At 38.1% G+C, this 16,572-nt stretch overlaps 1 protein-coding gene across 3 annotated transcripts in view; it reads left to right on the plus strand.

Annotated features, from left to right (window-relative positions):
• pcdh11 (protocadherin 11) overlaps positions 1-16,572 on the plus strand; it is a 125,070-nt gene that overhangs the window by 79,072 nt on the left and 29,426 nt on the right. For all 3 annotated transcript variants that reach the window (XM_041990424.1, XM_041990425.1, XM_041990426.1), the window contains one exon: positions 2,578-2,776. In XM_041990424.1, coding sequence (XP_041846358.1) covers positions 2,578-2,776 — 199 coding nt within the window. The remainder of the gene's footprint in view (positions 1-2,577; positions 2,777-16,572) is intronic.

Here is a 16,572-nt window from a genome sequence, read left to right on the forward strand (position 1 = left end):
TCTCTTGCATTTATTTGGGGGCTGTTTGTTTCCTTGCCTGCCCTTTTCACCTACCTTCTTCTCCTTATTTCTCATTTGTCATCTTCTTACAAGTGCTCACACAAACACTGACAAAGAGAGATTTGTTGCCGCAGGATCTTGATGAATCAAGTAAATAGAAGATTTAGCTAGCTGTTTCAACATCAGGGCATTGAAAACCACTCAGTTGTGTTTTCAGGGTGCTAATTGTGTGGATTTAGGTTAGTCAACCCTCACTGATGGTTTCAAAATTAAGCTTTTTTTATTTTTTAGTACTTGGGTTTTGGCAATTTTTCCTTCATTAGTCAGACTTCGTTTTACTCTTCCTTTCCTCTAATATACCAGTCTTGTGCAGCCTTATCAAAGAGCAATATATGTATTATCTATGCACTGTAATGGCTAAAGAAAGGAAAAATGTGATAATAGAGACATCACCTCCTCCTGAGCTCAAAGGAGCATGTGTTAATGATGTTTTTTTTTTTTTAATTCTGGACTTGCATATTGCTCTTCTTGCCATAGCAATGAAGAAAATTAAGATCGTCATTTGTGCACCAGTTGTATTTGCTCTTGAATAGGGGAAACAAACAAAAAAAAACAAAAAAAATCTTATCAGTTTGAATAATGGGATGCATAAAATTTTCAGTAATAACCAAAGCTGAGGGCGTAATTATATTTTATGCGTTTTATGCTTCTATACAGTGAGATGCAGTATGATGTTACTCAGGAAATCATGTGAAGACATAAATTCTAGCTGGAGTCGTTATTACAGACACCGTGCTCTGTTTTACCAGTGTTACCTCAAAGCCGAGTCAGATCTCCTAATGCCTCAACAAAGTGAAAAATAAAACTGGTGACGTCTGGGCCTGCGCTGCGCTTCACAATATGAATGACTGCAGCAATGTGGTTTGCTCTCTGTAGGAGCTGCTAACATGTTAGCAGACATCACCACGCACAGAACGTCCTTTCGTTCATAGCACCAAAGAAAGGTCACAACATGAACTTCTATAAAAACCTCCAGAGAAATCAAAGAGGCCTGCACTGTTCAGAGAAAAATGCCCACACTCCTGTGATCCCCATGACTTTACAAATCAAAGTCCCTGCCTGCACGCACATTTCCATTTCTATTGTGTCTAAATTGGGTGAGATAGAAAACTGGGACATAGTTCAACCTGTTAATACACATCCCACCTATTTTCATGAGGTGTATCAGAGAGGTCTCAGTTATAAGTGTGGCAGTTACTTTATTATGTGGAAAGTAATTCATGAGGCTCAACAAGCCAGAAACAGTTTTGGGTTATGAGGTCACAGTCTCAATTAGTCCTTCTAATGACAAGATGCAATTTGGACATATTTCCCCATTAAAAGCAGGTAAAGAGGATGGATGGTCCACATGCAGTGCTTGATTTATGGCAATGGTTTCCCCTGTAAATTCCATCTCACTGTATTTATTCACTCATGAATGAGCATCGCTGTCACCACTTATGATGATGCTGATAATCTTTGTTTGTCAGGGATGGTGTCTCTGAAATTTTCCCTCAACAGAGCAAACACCCACGAAGGGTACTTTTTTAAATACCAAGCAGCACATGTTTGTTTTTTGAAGAAATACAAAAAAAGGTGACACTGTAGAAACTGTGGTCAAAGATCATGCTTTACATTATTAATTACATTAGTTTAGTCACTCACTAAAGCTTTATATGGTTGGTCTACTTACATGAAGAAGAAGAAGAAGAAAATACAACATTGTATTTCTCAGCACTTTGGGTAAGAACGTGGAGATAGTTTTTGGTTTCTTGTGCCAATGTTTTGAGATAAAACACCTCTGACATGCCAATTGTATTTTGTTGTATAGATTATTATAAGTAACACTTCTGCTGGGATAGAAAACAAAATGGAAGGTGATATGTTAAAGTTTAATCATTATTTTTTACCACCAATATTGTATTTATCTGGTTTTAATCTGAGATCTCAAGGCTGTTTGTATCCCTAATGCTGTAGACAAACATATTTTATACATATCAGTAAATCATTTGCACATCAAGCATATAAACACTGATTATCCTAAAAAACAATGGCGACTGGCAGGGATATGCACATCAAGTAAATGGTATGCAAGCGGGGAAGAGTTCTTGGCATGAGATTATCTATTTTCAAGGTCCCTGGAAACGAAAACTAACATGTTTTAGCATGCAGCCTTCATCAGGGTCATCCTAACAAAAGATTCAACAACGGGCATTTAAAAAGGTTAAAAAGCTAAAACTAGTTTTTTTGCTTTTACTTTAAATGTTGCTGGAGCTCTTATTTCTGTGAGGGTTTAGGGATGTCCTCACTTAACAGCGATGAAAATCGAAAGAGTAATAAAACGAAAAAAAATGAAAGCTTTCTAAACCTGTATGTTGCATCACAGTTGCAATAAACATAAGACCACATCTTGATTAGTTGATCCCACTGTGATCAATTATCTATGCATCTCTTTTTCTCCTTCTACTTTATTTGTATGCTTTAGAAAACAGAATATGAGATTTTATCAGAAGACGTTTTTTTGTCTGTCTGTTTCAGACCCAGCGCCGTGTGACCTTCCATCTTCCAGATGGTTCCCAGGAGAGTTGTAGTGACAGTGGGCTGGGAGACCCAGAGCCCAGCAGCACAGCCAGTGCCACCCAGCCTCTTCCCCTCCACTTCCCCCAAGAGGAGTACTATGAACAAACGTCACCTAACAGCCGCACCGAAGGAGATGGAAACTCAGATCCAGAATCCAGTGAGTACTGAATTTTGAAGTGTTGAAATAGCAGAAAATCATATCAGTTTCATTAGATTAATTGAAAGACTACTCACACTCTGCATTTGGAGAGGTTTGCACTACTGAGACAGGAAAGCTCCCCCCAAAAATATCATGTTTCATATGCTATATTTTTCAGTTTTTGCTGATAAGATCAAATCAAAAACCATAGCAGACAGTTTAGATACAAAAATAAATTGTTTTAATTTGCACATGGTGCATTTGTGACAGATAATGGAAGCTGATTTTTGTAAATATGCTGTGCTTTAAAACGAGGAAGAATTGTACCCCTGAGGTTGGAACTCTGTTGCTGAGTTTTTCTTAAATGATTCACAAGACAGCTGTCATTGCATGGCTTACTGCCCAGTGATGTTCTCCATAAAAAGCTTCATTGAACGCAGGGGTGCAACATTTTCCTCATGCATATACAATATTTTTTTCTTTTAATCGTAGCTCAAAAAACTTGCTGAGGGGGTAAAAAAAAGTGTGCTCAAGACTCAGCACAGTGGGCTTTGGGATTTTCCACCAGTGGTAGAGTGCATCCAAAACCGTTTCATCAGCAGCACTGATGCTGCTGAAATTCTTTTGCTCCACTTCAAGATGAACAAGGCTATTCTGAGTCTGTCCACCCCTGTCCCCCTTTAAGATGGATATTCTAGTCCTGGTGAATCAGATTTTATTTTCTGCTAGTAACCCTGCGTCACACACTGAAGACAGGATGGAGGCTCAGATCGGTGCAAGCCTTTACTCCCTCTGTGGCCTCTCTGTGTCACTGCCAGGATTGCTCTCAGCATTACTCTGAGTTACCTGTCAAAAAATGTTCTGTTCTCTGCAGTAGAGAAAATACACAGGACAGGGAAAAATAGATTACTTTGCATATGCCCACATGCAGTACAGCCTTCATGTCATTGCTGTAAGTGAGACGGCAGCCGTTGGTGTCTCCCCAGCAGCAGGGATGACAGGTCTGGGGCCAGGGTGTCAGAGTGAGAGCGATTATGAATTCTTTTGTTTGAAATTAAACAAAATGCGATTTTCTGGTTATAGCATTCTGTTCATCTGAAAGTCTCCGCCAATTTTCATATTGGAAATTACACCAAGGACATATCTGTTGATATATATATACATATATATATATATATATGTATTTTTTTAATAATATCTTCTTTATATAAAAAGACTGTAAGCATGGGTATAAACACAAATTAAAGCATGCATCTAAAAAAAAATACCACTCCTTCTCCACCTGTTCTCTTTAATGCATTCATTATGGTGACAGCAATGATTCATTTATGTGATTCATTCACACACCAAGGCAATTGCTTGTTATACCATTAATATTCAGAGACATAAACATCTAATACTTCACAAACCAAATCAAACTACTGCATATTATCCACTATCCCCCTGGGATAGAAAAAATATAAAACTCCTTTTTATTTTCTCTTGTCACCTTATCACACAAACATGCATTAAGATCAAATCAAATTCAAGTTGTGTTGAGATGCATGCTCATATACCATCTAATTCATTAAAGCATTAGCACCTTTACCATTACCTTACAAGGAAAAATATGTAATATATAGTTGTTTATATCATTTTAATAAATGTATCTCTCATAGACTATAAACAGTTCCTAACAGAACCTGAACTATTCTTTCATTTGCTCTCAGATGCTGTTGAATAACATGCAGCACAGACATTTGTGCATCATTTAGAGACAAAGTCGTCTGACTCACTGAGCTCCGTTTTCATTCTCCAGAAGTTAAGTCAGATAAACTCTGACTCTGTTCTCCTCGGTTCAAAAACAGAGACAGCTCCTGAGTGCATTGACGGTCTCAGAGATGAGTGTGTTGGTGACAGAGGGGGGCCTAAGATGGATTAGATATGGTTTTATCAATGAGCACCAGGCTGGCATGGCGACTGCAATTTCTTATCATGTCGTCTCAATTTGTAAGGCAGGAAGAACAAGGAAAAGTGGAAAGAAAGGAGAGGAGATGGAAGGACTCCAAGTGAAGACAGAGAAATAGAGCTGAGATATTACAAGATCTATGCAATAGTAGAAAGTAAGAATTTCAGGAGTCAAAAGCAGGATTGTTTAGTAAAGGTGCTTTAGCAGGAAGCTGAATGTCAACTTGTGCTGAATAATTGTCTGAGCCAAAGGCAAGCCATGTGGCCTTCTTATGACAATGAATTTCTCAACTCCCCTTTAAACCTGCATCTTTATTAGGCCATCCTCTCTTGAAATAAAGTTCATATGACATTTTATGTTTCTATTATTTATGAGTTGGGTGGCTGTTCGTTTTACGGGCTCTTGCACCCCCCTTCCCTGCAAGCTTACTTCACCCTGCCATCAGTCTAATGCTGTCGCCTCTCTTGTCAGATTTTGTTCCAAAGGTTTTGATACTTCCTTCTCTGTCATGACAAATAGTTAATATAATTTGCCTGTGCATTTATACGTCCAGCCTCCTTACATCCTTCAGCTAGCTTTTATAGAATTACACATCCAGAGCTATTAAGTGAGGCAAATAGTTCCTGTCGTTTTTGGCCAAATGCAACATAGCTTCAAAACATGACAAAATAAGAAATGTAAAATGCTTTGGGATGCCTTTCCTCCTTCAGATACCATACAACATTGCTGCAGCTGGCATTCTCTCTTATAGTTATTGAGAGCTGTGGTGATTTTTTTTTTTTTTTTTGTGGGACTTATAATCTATATATCCGCTTTGACACACTTTTCCCAGAAAAACTAATAGCACAGTATGCGATAAAAGAAAATAATGCTTAACCCACTATGGCTAAGATGTCTGTCCTGTGGATTTGTTGGTGTTTGTTTTTTGTTAAATGTTGGCATGGTTCTGGGGGGATGTGCCTGGACTTGTCATCAATTAAGCTCAATTGAGATTACTGTATTATTCAGTTTTTTTCTTTTCTTTTTTTTTTAATTCTGCACAACCTTCACTGTTTGCATATCCTACACCACGTCGTCCCACTGCTGACCTGAAAGGCTTTTTAAGAATGATGTGAATCATCATGTCACAAACAATGATCAGTTCTAAGCTCCCAGACAAAGTGCAGCAAAATGGGAACAAATCCCCAAGACTAAATCCCTCACATTTTTCAAACAATACAAAATTTTGTCCTTTGGATGATTTGTAATATCCTTATTTCTTTCTCCTGTTGTCGGAGTTGAGGGATTTAGGAGCTTGTGCTTTTTGCCAACTTACAGGCGGCTCACTAAAAGCAATTTTGATGCAGTGCATTAGTCTCTTAAAGAAACAATGAAAACCTGTACAGCAAAGTGCCGTATCTTAATCTGTGGCATATGGCTTTCAAATGACCAGCTTACACCTTGTCTGTCTAAGATCTAATCTGCTATTAAAATAAGCCAATGCTTTTTAAATACTGCAACTGTAATAAGATTATGGTTTTAAATGTACGGCACGATTTACTGTGAATCTTGAGACAGTTTTACAATAGGGAGTTGGTTCATAGAGCAGCAGATTCAAAACTGTATTGTTTTATATTTACATACATTACATTTTTACTTTGGGACACTTTATGTATTTCATTGCACATAATATAACTTCAGATGCCAGCAGACATGTAATCTGATTAAAGGCTTGCTGGGTTCATGCTTTCTGGGGGTGGAATTCTCAACTACTCTTTGATTTCTATGCATTCAAAATTTTCTTGAAGGCTCTCAGACTGAGTTTCCAGTTGGCTGATTTACGGCTGCCCTTTTTTCTTGTCTTTGGAAAAAGCCACTTGACTTGATATAGTGTGCCAAACACATTGGTACCACTTGCATTTTTAAGACATTTCTAACCTAAAACTCTGCCCAGTATGTCTGGGAGTCAATTCAAAGCTTGCAAGGAGATTGGAATTCAAACTGTCTAGACCCAATCTCCCAACGAATAAAGGCATTTTAAGTAGCGTGAAAAAAGTGGTTGAGGTTGATGATTTTAAAGCAATACATATTTAAACAAAAAAAAGAAAAAGGAAAAAAGAAAGAAACTGAAACACTGCATTTTATCATTTGTAGCATTACCTTAGTACATCATTATGAGACAGCAACAATGTTACAGTGTTCGGTACAGTTAGCTCCATTAATTATTCATTTGAGTCCAATCTCAGTTTCACTTTGAGGGTTCTCATATGCAATTAGATGTAATGAATGTTCTTCTTAATTACATTCATTTGTGCAAATTTCCATTCCCCATTGAATTTTTTTTCTGTGGAAACATTGTGACACTGACCAATGGCATATCATTTGCAATGTGACTAAATCCATTCAGCATAGAACAATTAGCTGTAATTAGTGTTACAATGTCATCAGCGACCAGGAGGAAAGACTAAGCTGACATGGAAGGAAGAAGAGGACCCTTGTTACGAGTCAGAAGTCCAATAATGCAGCAAGAGCCAGATAATTGGCTGACCACAGGTTAGAAATATGATGAACTGTTGTAGGACTGTTAAGATGTTTTTACCCCCAACTTTTATTCATGTAAGGTTGGCTGAGCAGGCATTCTCTTTAATAGCCAAGCCGCACTTAGTAACCGCCTGTGCAACCTTGTACTTTTGCCAGCACATCTCATCATCTACTGCTGACAAATGAGCAGCTTCACTGGAGTAATTAAGAATGAAGTGCCTTGCTTAAGGGTACATTGCTGGTGGTTGATAAATGGGAGGAATATTTCTCATTCATTTCACATCATGACCCTACATATTGTCATGTTATCAGAGTTATTCTGGCAGTGGTGTGTATATTTAATTCATGCTGCACATAAAATGGTAATGCAGTCTATTCTTTTTCTTGAAGTTATTTCACAATCTACGAGCTAACTTCCTCATATGATTTTTTTTTTTCCTTTTTTTTTTCTTTTGGTTTCACATCATTTGCACCAGTGTGCTACCAGCCGTATATTTTCCCTCATATAAATAAATAAAAGCCTTTGTGCCTTCTGGCTCCCAAAACTTTTTGCAGCAGTCCCAGTGGGCTTGCGGCTAAGCTAAATGAAGCAACAGTGAATATTAACCTATATAGATTGGACCTTTCCTTTCAAAATTATTTCAGGTTTTTTTTTTTTTTTTTTTTTTTCTCTCTCTCTATTTTTGACCGCCGGGGGTATAGCACTGAGTTAGAAAGGATTTAAATGGACTCATCTGTATCCTTCTCAACCGACTGGGATTTGGTGGAAGTGCTCAGTTCTCAGAGGTGAGGTGGAGGGGAACCCTTGTTTTATCTGGTTCAAATGCCACACCAGTTGTCTTGGAGAGAGAGAGATGAGCTATTGATCTGGCAGAGTCAACTCAGCCCGCAGAAATCTCTCTCCACCCTCCTTCAAACAACTGAAAAGTGTTACGTTAGAAACCTCCTTTTCCCAGTATTAATGCCTTGTCTTTGTTGCCTTGCCAAAGACTTCTGTGAAGTTGAGACAGGGGTTTTCTAGTGCAATCATCCAGATCTCACCAGGACAAGACAGAAAGAGCTGTTAAAAGGTTGCAAGACATTCAGAGTGTGGCTGGAATCATTTCTATGTAAAAGTAACCAACACAGGATGTTTAGCATCATATCAAAATGATGATAAACTATAAACTTATTAGTAAAGAAATGAAGTTCATTCTGACAATAGAAAACCAGCAGCTGCTTTGGAGGTCATACAAGGATTTGAAGCAAAGAAAAATGTAAAATGTTTTTTGTGTGCTTATAAAAGCTTGCCCAGAATTTAGTAAGAATTCACACACATCGTTTTTCTCAGAGAAAAACAAGAAAGTTTGTTGTGTAAACCTTGTTCAACTGTCCAGAAGTTGCTGCTTCAAATCCACTGACTTGGTGGCTTGAGCAGGCTTTTTCAGAGACCTGCACAATTAAAATACTCATCCTAAAGTTGTTAACATGTTCAGTGAGTCCTGTGTCTGGCTTGGGAAGGAATCAATAGCTGCCAAGTTTGATTGTATCTCTAAACAATGTATTCTGAACTCGGCAGGACTAGAGAGACACTTCAAACAAGGATAGAGGCTCAAAGGCCCCCACCAACAATTCACTTTGTTCCATTCACTGACTCTGTGATTCCTAAACTGGAATAGCTTGGCCTGCATATTAAACCCAGGAAATGTCAGGTTTAAAGGAGGTGAGGAGTTTGAGTCCTTGATTTGGTGTAGCTGATCTGATCTCAGTCACATCAAAGCTTTAGTCATTAAGAAAAACAACAATACATTTAAAGCAAAACAATGGTAAAGCTCTTCATCAGATGTCATGTTTGGTGTGTGGTGCTGAAGGCTATCTTGTATTTTTATTCTCATTTGTTTTAATCGAGCTTGAACCAAACAGCCAGGAAACACTGCCTGGAAGCTGTTGTTTGAGCTCTCTAAATAACGAGTTACCTGAACTTTTAGACTCTGAGGATTTCTCACCACACGCCCCCACAGAAATCCAAACATTTTTACGAAACCTGTCCTTGTGGTATGATGATCTGAAGGTTCAGTACACCTGTTCTGAAGAGCAGAAACTTTCACTCTCTCAGAGGCAGGAAGAAAACATAGAAAGCCATAAAATATACACGCTCTAATGTTTTATTGACAGACATTTGTAATAGATAGCCTCCACAAAAGCCTCAGCTGTCTTCGTTGTTAGTATTTGGTTGCAATTAAACATCTTCTGCCCCACAAACCCACCCTGCAACAAACACAAAATCTATGCTTACAGTGTACAGACTGCATTAAGGAATACATCCAATTTTCAGTTGTTGGCAACATACTTTAGTGACAAATCTGTATCTTTGAAATGTGTTTTTCTTGACATTCAAACACATAAAATGGAAACATGCATGAATATATAATTTCCTCATTTGAGATTTTATGTTTGTGTGTAAATTCTGCCTCGATCTTAGAGGTCAGTCTGTGTCGTATTTCATTAAAGCCATTATGCTCTGGCTTGGAGGTGTTGTATTTCAATATAATCAGTGGAATGGTTTATTGTTAACAACTGCATTAGTGAGGCTGAAACGGGGTTAGAGGAAGTGCAGCTTTCTTTCCTCTTTTCTCCTCCTCCCTCTCTCATTCTTCCCCTTCTTCCTTCCTTTAAGATATCCTGCAATAGACACATTAGAATGCATGGTCTCATCCCTTTCTCATTTTTCAAATACACTTGGTCTCAAGGATAAGGATGGCCTCTGCTCAGAAGGACTTATTGACCAAAATAACTGTGCATCAATATGTCTCCTGAAGGCTGAGCAGACCACAGCATCTCAGGGGTTGTATTTTCACCTCTTCTCTCAGCCTTTAATGTTATTGACCTGGGTTGTCCTGATAACGCTGCAGCACAGCATGGCAGGCTAGAGACATATGGCAAATCCATCTTTAAGCATTATTGTCCTAATAAAAGAAATGCTAAATAATAAATGTATCAGAGCAAACTCATTATTACAAGTATATTGACAGATTAAATTTCCTTGGAGAATAACATGTTGCAGCCAGTGTAAAACTATGCTGCTTTTTCCACCTTTTTTTCCAATAAGAAAACAGGATGACTTAAACTGCAGTCTTAATTAGATTCACTTCATACTGATGGCAGCAGTATAACAGCAGTGACATCAATGATATGATGACAGACGGCCACAACTATGATGCCATATGTCTATATTTCACTTATTAACATATTTCAACTAAATCTGTCATTCACAGGGATTTTTTTGCATTAAAATATTCATGTCACAAGCACAGCCCCAAAATTGCAATAAATAAATAAAAATACTGCACATTAGAATTTCAACGCATACATGTACACTCAAACTTGACTCCTGATGAAGTTTTTTTCAGCGGTTGAAATATGATAAAGCATGCAAGTTACAGTTTGCTTTTAATCTGCATCCTGAGCTACCGCTGCCTTCTAATCCGGGCACTGAATGCACAAGCATGGACGGGATTACTCCCCACTGTGCTGCATGGGACCCTATCCTTACCAGATCAATGCATACAAGGACTGCTTGATAAATTGGTATTCGTAGGGCAAATAGATCACGTCAGAGACCACTCACGGTTTGGTAATGCTGACAAATAGAGTGAGAGTCTAGTAACAAAAAGGAGGAGAGGAGATAGAGAGAAAAGATGGGATGCTCTGGAGGAGTAGATCTTCAGGTACAGTGGGCCCTTCAGGACGTTTGGCTTATCAGAAATGACAGGGGGCTTTCAAGGGGCTTGACACTGAAAACACAAACCTGTTTGTTGTCTGCCCCCCTCGACGAGAAAGCCGAGGCATTCATCACGTTTACTGTGGTCTGTGGTTTGTGCAGCACTTGTGCCTACGCTCTTTGTGAAGCATCTGCGGGGACCTCAAGGCAATGTAGAACTTGTGAGGTCGGTCAGCTGTCTGCTACTCCATGCATGCAAAAGCAGACCTGCTCAAAATCCTTGCCAGGAGCTCCTGCAGAAAAAAAAGACAGGCCATGTCCCTTTGTCCCCATTTCCCCTGAGAAACCAGCTTGATTGCATTGATTTGTCCTGATTCCTTTCAGCCAGGGGTCCCGCTGGATTTTAAGTGTCTAACAGCTGTCATACTGTCGCACACTTACACTAACTGATTCATAGCATTCGAAGGAGCTAAATTTTTAAAGAACTGACTAAAAAAAGGCAACAGGAACAACAAAACAAAATACTTTATTTCAGGTTAGTATAAACATCATTATCTCTTTGAAATACCCTTGCATTGTTCATGGCAACATAAACTAATATAATAAAATGTTTTTGTTTGGTATTTTCTTTACTTACACACTTCAGCTCTCAAATTCTCAGTTCTGAATCCTCTTTTCTGTGATCGCAGCAGCTGATGCCTTTACTGACATATATCTGGGCTTGTTGGATGTATCCCTCCGTGTGCATTTTAGATAGAATGGTAAGAGAGGGGGGGGAAAAGGAACAAAGGACTGAAAGAAAGACAGTGTTTGACACAGCATGAGTTCATAGAGTTTTCAGAAAATAGACTGAAACATCTCCTAAAGCCAGTTTTAGGCACTGACGGCAGCAATGTCTTTGTTATGATAAAATCAGGGCCCTCTTTGAGTGCACCCTTGATTCTGTGGTTGGCTTAACTCGGCAGGTCACCAAGGGGAGGCAGATGTTGTCTCGGGGCATGTCCCTCTACTTCCATGAGGGCTCTGGCTGGTGTTATTGAGCTTACAGGTGCAGAGGGGGTGGTGGACTGGGGGTTAGAGGCAGACTTAGCCATAGCTCAACTGCCACAGGCCAGTGCTGGGATGTTGGAATGAGCAGATATGCTCATTTTGATCCACTGAGGTATAATAATTGATGATGAGCCCTGCTGTCACATCTGGGACTCACTGGTCCATGCCATAATACACCCTTGCTGCAACACATGGTGGTGAGGACAGAAGTGTCATGGGGTTCACACACTGACTTCTATTTCATGTGCTATAAAGGATGATTGAGGGAACACAAGTCCATATAAGAAATCACAGAAAGCCTTTTATTTCTTACACATGTTGATTGTACTGCTGATTTCATCCTTGAAATAACTCAATAAATTTGATCACCAGAGTGCTCTTTTAAAATAACGTTGCCTCAAAGCTTCTCATTGTTATCGCCTGTCTATATAATGGTGAAGAAAAGACACAATAAATGTGTGAGATGGACAGTAAAGATGAAGTGTGAAAGTAAAACAGTGCTATTAAAATTTAGGATTATTTGAGCCGTGCAGAAAACCAAAATGCATTGGTGTTCACATATTGCAAAATAGATCAACACGTGCAGCATTTATGCTCTGTTACAAGGCACATCAAATGTACTGTAAATGTTCCTTTTAATGAATCTACAGATAATTAAAGAAAAGGGGATGTGCAAGGTATGCTAGATCATGCTTTTAGCTTAAAACCTGACCTCATCTCTATATTTGCTCCTACTATCAAAAAGTAAATACATAATGTTTTGCTTTTACTTTACTCGATTAATTGCTAATACACTTGCACAATCTGTGCAGATACCTCACACATCAGATGCGAAACAGGAGGGACGGTGTACCTTCTCTAAACACAAATACAAAAAATACAAAAACAGCAGCCCAAGACAAAAAGGAAAAAAAAAGTCACAAATTTAAACAAATACTCTTCAACATGAGCACAATGTCACAAAGTTCCAGAACGAGTTTAAAGTCCATTGTTCAGGATGAGCCAGGCCAAACTTTCAACTTAACTGAGATGCTTTGTCTCTTAAAAAATAAATAAAAGAATGCTTATTTTTGTTTGTTGTCATTGTTTGTCGCCAGTGATCCAATCTCATTTTAATCACAGTATTCAGCCTCATTGATTTCAATTTACCACAGATTGTGGTGAATGAAATATTGTTCTTTTTTCTCCATCAGTGCCAATTACCCAACAACAGGAGCTTGATGTCACAGTGTATTGGAAAGCATAGCGTTTGCGAAATACAGGGTATAGGCCATTTGTGTGCCACCGCCTGGATTTAAATAAATCAGGCACTTTCTCACTTTCACGTGTGCAGCAGACACATACCTGCATCTCCTCAAGCAGGCACTCATTTACTTTAATATATTTATATATCCACATGTCCACTGTTCATGCTGTCAACAAATGCAGACAGACAGACGCAGAGACAATGAAGGGGGTCCTTTTGCAATTTACTGTTCCACTTAATGATCAAAGCTGCATTCTTACACATTTAAAGCCCAAGAAAAATGAGAACCAAAATATCTCCAAAGTGCTGTTGCACATTTTAGCGTGAAAACGTCTGGAAATTCTAAAACATCTTTAAAAGCTACACCATCTCCTTTATCTGTTATGCTAATAATGCAATTCATAATATAATTAATCAGTTTCCCACAAAGATCTTAAGTTTTTGCTCCTGATTTATTGTTTTTCAGCTTAACATTGTCGTGCTGTAAACGATTAATATTAATTTTTCCAAAGTGAAAAATGTGCACATTTTCACGGAACTCCAGCAAATTCCATCTGTCTTACCTTCAGAGCATCTGCCATTGCTTACAGGGCTGTCCACCTCTCGAGTCACTGCAACTTGGCGACATCTGTCCCAGCAGATAGCAAATCAGGAAAGGGCCATCCATTCTGTTAACGCTCCACTGAACTCTGTGTTATGTTCACCATAATTTGCTTTTGGTTGCTGCAGTATCCCGGAATATTGCTTTGCAGCAGCTCAGACAAAGTCAGCTGGTAGTAATGTGTCCCCTTTTGGCCATTCTGCAAGCAGATAATTTGATAAACCTCCAGACGTAATGGCTATGCTGCATCCTGATAAATGTGGGTAATATGACAGGGGACAGAGGATTTCCCTAATAATTTCTGAAGAGAAGTTTGGCAATTAGGATGATTTGATATTGTCTGGAGAGGGAACATTTGATCTGTAGGGATTGCATTTTGTTGGCATTCAGTGCACCATTGTATGACTTCTTTAGTTTTCGGGAATTGATGGACACATTGTCTGTTTTGTTTCACTGCTTGTTACAACCCGGCTCGGCTAGGGAAAAAGGTTAGTTTGTGTTGGTGGATATGTTTGTATTTTGATTTATTCAAGCAATATTTCCTCTGAAATAGCTTTTTACATTTTCAGATTCCAGACCCCATGTTTTCTTAGGAAAAAAACAACTCATGAATTGGTTTACAAACACAATTTTGTCTTTACTTAGTTTCTTATTTTCTGTTACAGCACATGTTCTTTCACTTCTACGAAGCAGTAATACTCTCTGCTGCACACATAGATTTCATAATTCCTTCGTACATATTTTTACAAATTCACATAAGAATAAAGTTAGCAAAACTGATCAACTTGTGACCCAAAAGCTCATTCAGCTTCTCCTCCGTCTCTCATGCTTTCTTTCAATCTTCTGAGGGTAAACGCGTCAGCTATTCCTCATATGGTAAAATATGCAATCTGTGCCTGCCAGTCTATGAGCGAGTTTTGGGTTAATCCTCATGAATACGTGACTTTGTCTCCATGAATAAATAAAAACCTGCTCACTGGGTAATTGAGGTGCAGTGCTACTAACAAACGAGGACACAATTTGTAAATAGGATTTTTTTCCCCCTCTCTTTCTCCTGTTCCAGACCCATGGTGATTTATATCACATGAAAGCGCTGAATAAAATCATATTGATTCATGTACAAGGAAGATGTGACATTGAAATGTTGAATTCTCCCCTTAGGACTCTGGAAAAGATCTATTATATTCCTGTTTTTCATTTCTGTCAGTTCTGTATAACCTCAGGGGTAGAAATGCCACAGAGTTTTGATTCTGTTGGTTTTAATAACCCAAAATTCAGAATCATTTACATCTACATGAATGGTTGACAATAACTGAAACTCTGAACATAAAACATTTAGAGTAAAATAGTACAGACAGAAATGCAGAGATATTTAGACAGACTGAAATACTCTGTGACTCTATCATGTCTGGTTCCTCTTCAGAAACTGTCCCATTTCAGCCCAATTATTGTCAATTTAGTGTTGCATGCAAAAAGGATTCCATATGTTGACCCTCTTTGTAGAAATAAAAGCTCTTTCTCCAAAGGGTGTTTTGTAAAAGGGCACTTTGTAATATCCAACAGCAGCATCTCAGGTAATTGAGCCAATAGCCCAAAAAGGTTTCAGCATGTCCCTGAAACCACAGCAGCAAGGTTATGAAAACATTTAGAGACGAGTGTAGTTTTGGTGAGTTTAAAGATATCAGACAATCATAGTACTTTGAAGGATAAACATTTTTTACAATTTTTGCAGCACTCTGATTTTAAGTGTTAAACAGAATTACTCTGTCAGTAGGTAAAACATCATCTTAATTTAGTGCCGTGCATGTCTGAAAGTTACCAGACTCTCTTTTTCTGTAAAGTTTTTTTCTTTTTTTTTCAACACCTTGGTTGTGTTGCATGCTGTTTAATGAGATTTACAGCAGTCTGGTGTTTCTGTCCTGATAATCCTGCTCATACATCTGTAGAGCCTGAACATCTGGCCCACATGTCTAATACCTTTGTGAAATTCCACTGTTTCTTTTAAAGCCAGTAGCATCCCAAATATATGAGCATTGTGTGCACAGGCAAAACTGATGACGATCCCTGAAGCAAATTGTTTTGATTGGGTGACAAAGTCCATATTTAGTATGTAAAAGGGATGGAGATCGAGCTTTTATCTGTGCATGAGACTGATTAAATAGATTAATTTGGATTAGGAAAATGCAGTTTTTCACCAAATGTTTAACAATAAAAAAAAAAACCCTCTCTGATTTCATGTTTGTATTCTTTGTTTTCACTATTGCATTGATAAAGCACCAGCAATTATCTTTTTAATTTACTTAACTTCAGTTTATCATATTAATATAATTTCACTTCCCAAGGCACTTAAAACACAAAAGTAAATAAGTCCAGTTTAGTCTACATTGATCCAGTTAATTTAATTTCAATTAATAATAATCAGAACAGGCCACATTTATTTTCTGCTGTAGTCCATTTGAAGTTGAATACATTTGACCATGTTAGATAATGTTACTGTTCAGGGTTATAGCTTCTCTGATTTGCTTTTAAATCATTTTATTTATTTACTCAATAGTTGAGTCATTTGTGCAATATGCATTTTTACTATAGCAGTATTTTTACTGTTTTAATAAAAACTCATCATTATAACTATTGGATGGTAAGTCAGATTTGATATTGGGACAAATATTTTGAAGGTCTGGGCTGATACCAAATTCAAAGGAAATCTGGCTATCAGCCATTAGAATATATCCCCTTTATTTCCATGGAA

The sequence above is a fragment of the Melanotaenia boesemani genome, chromosome 7 (genome assembly GCF_017639745.1).
Source record: "Melanotaenia boesemani isolate fMelBoe1 chromosome 7, fMelBoe1.pri, whole genome shotgun sequence".
NCBI classification, from domain to species: domain Eukaryota; kingdom Metazoa; phylum Chordata; class Actinopteri; order Atheriniformes; family Melanotaeniidae; genus Melanotaenia; species Melanotaenia boesemani.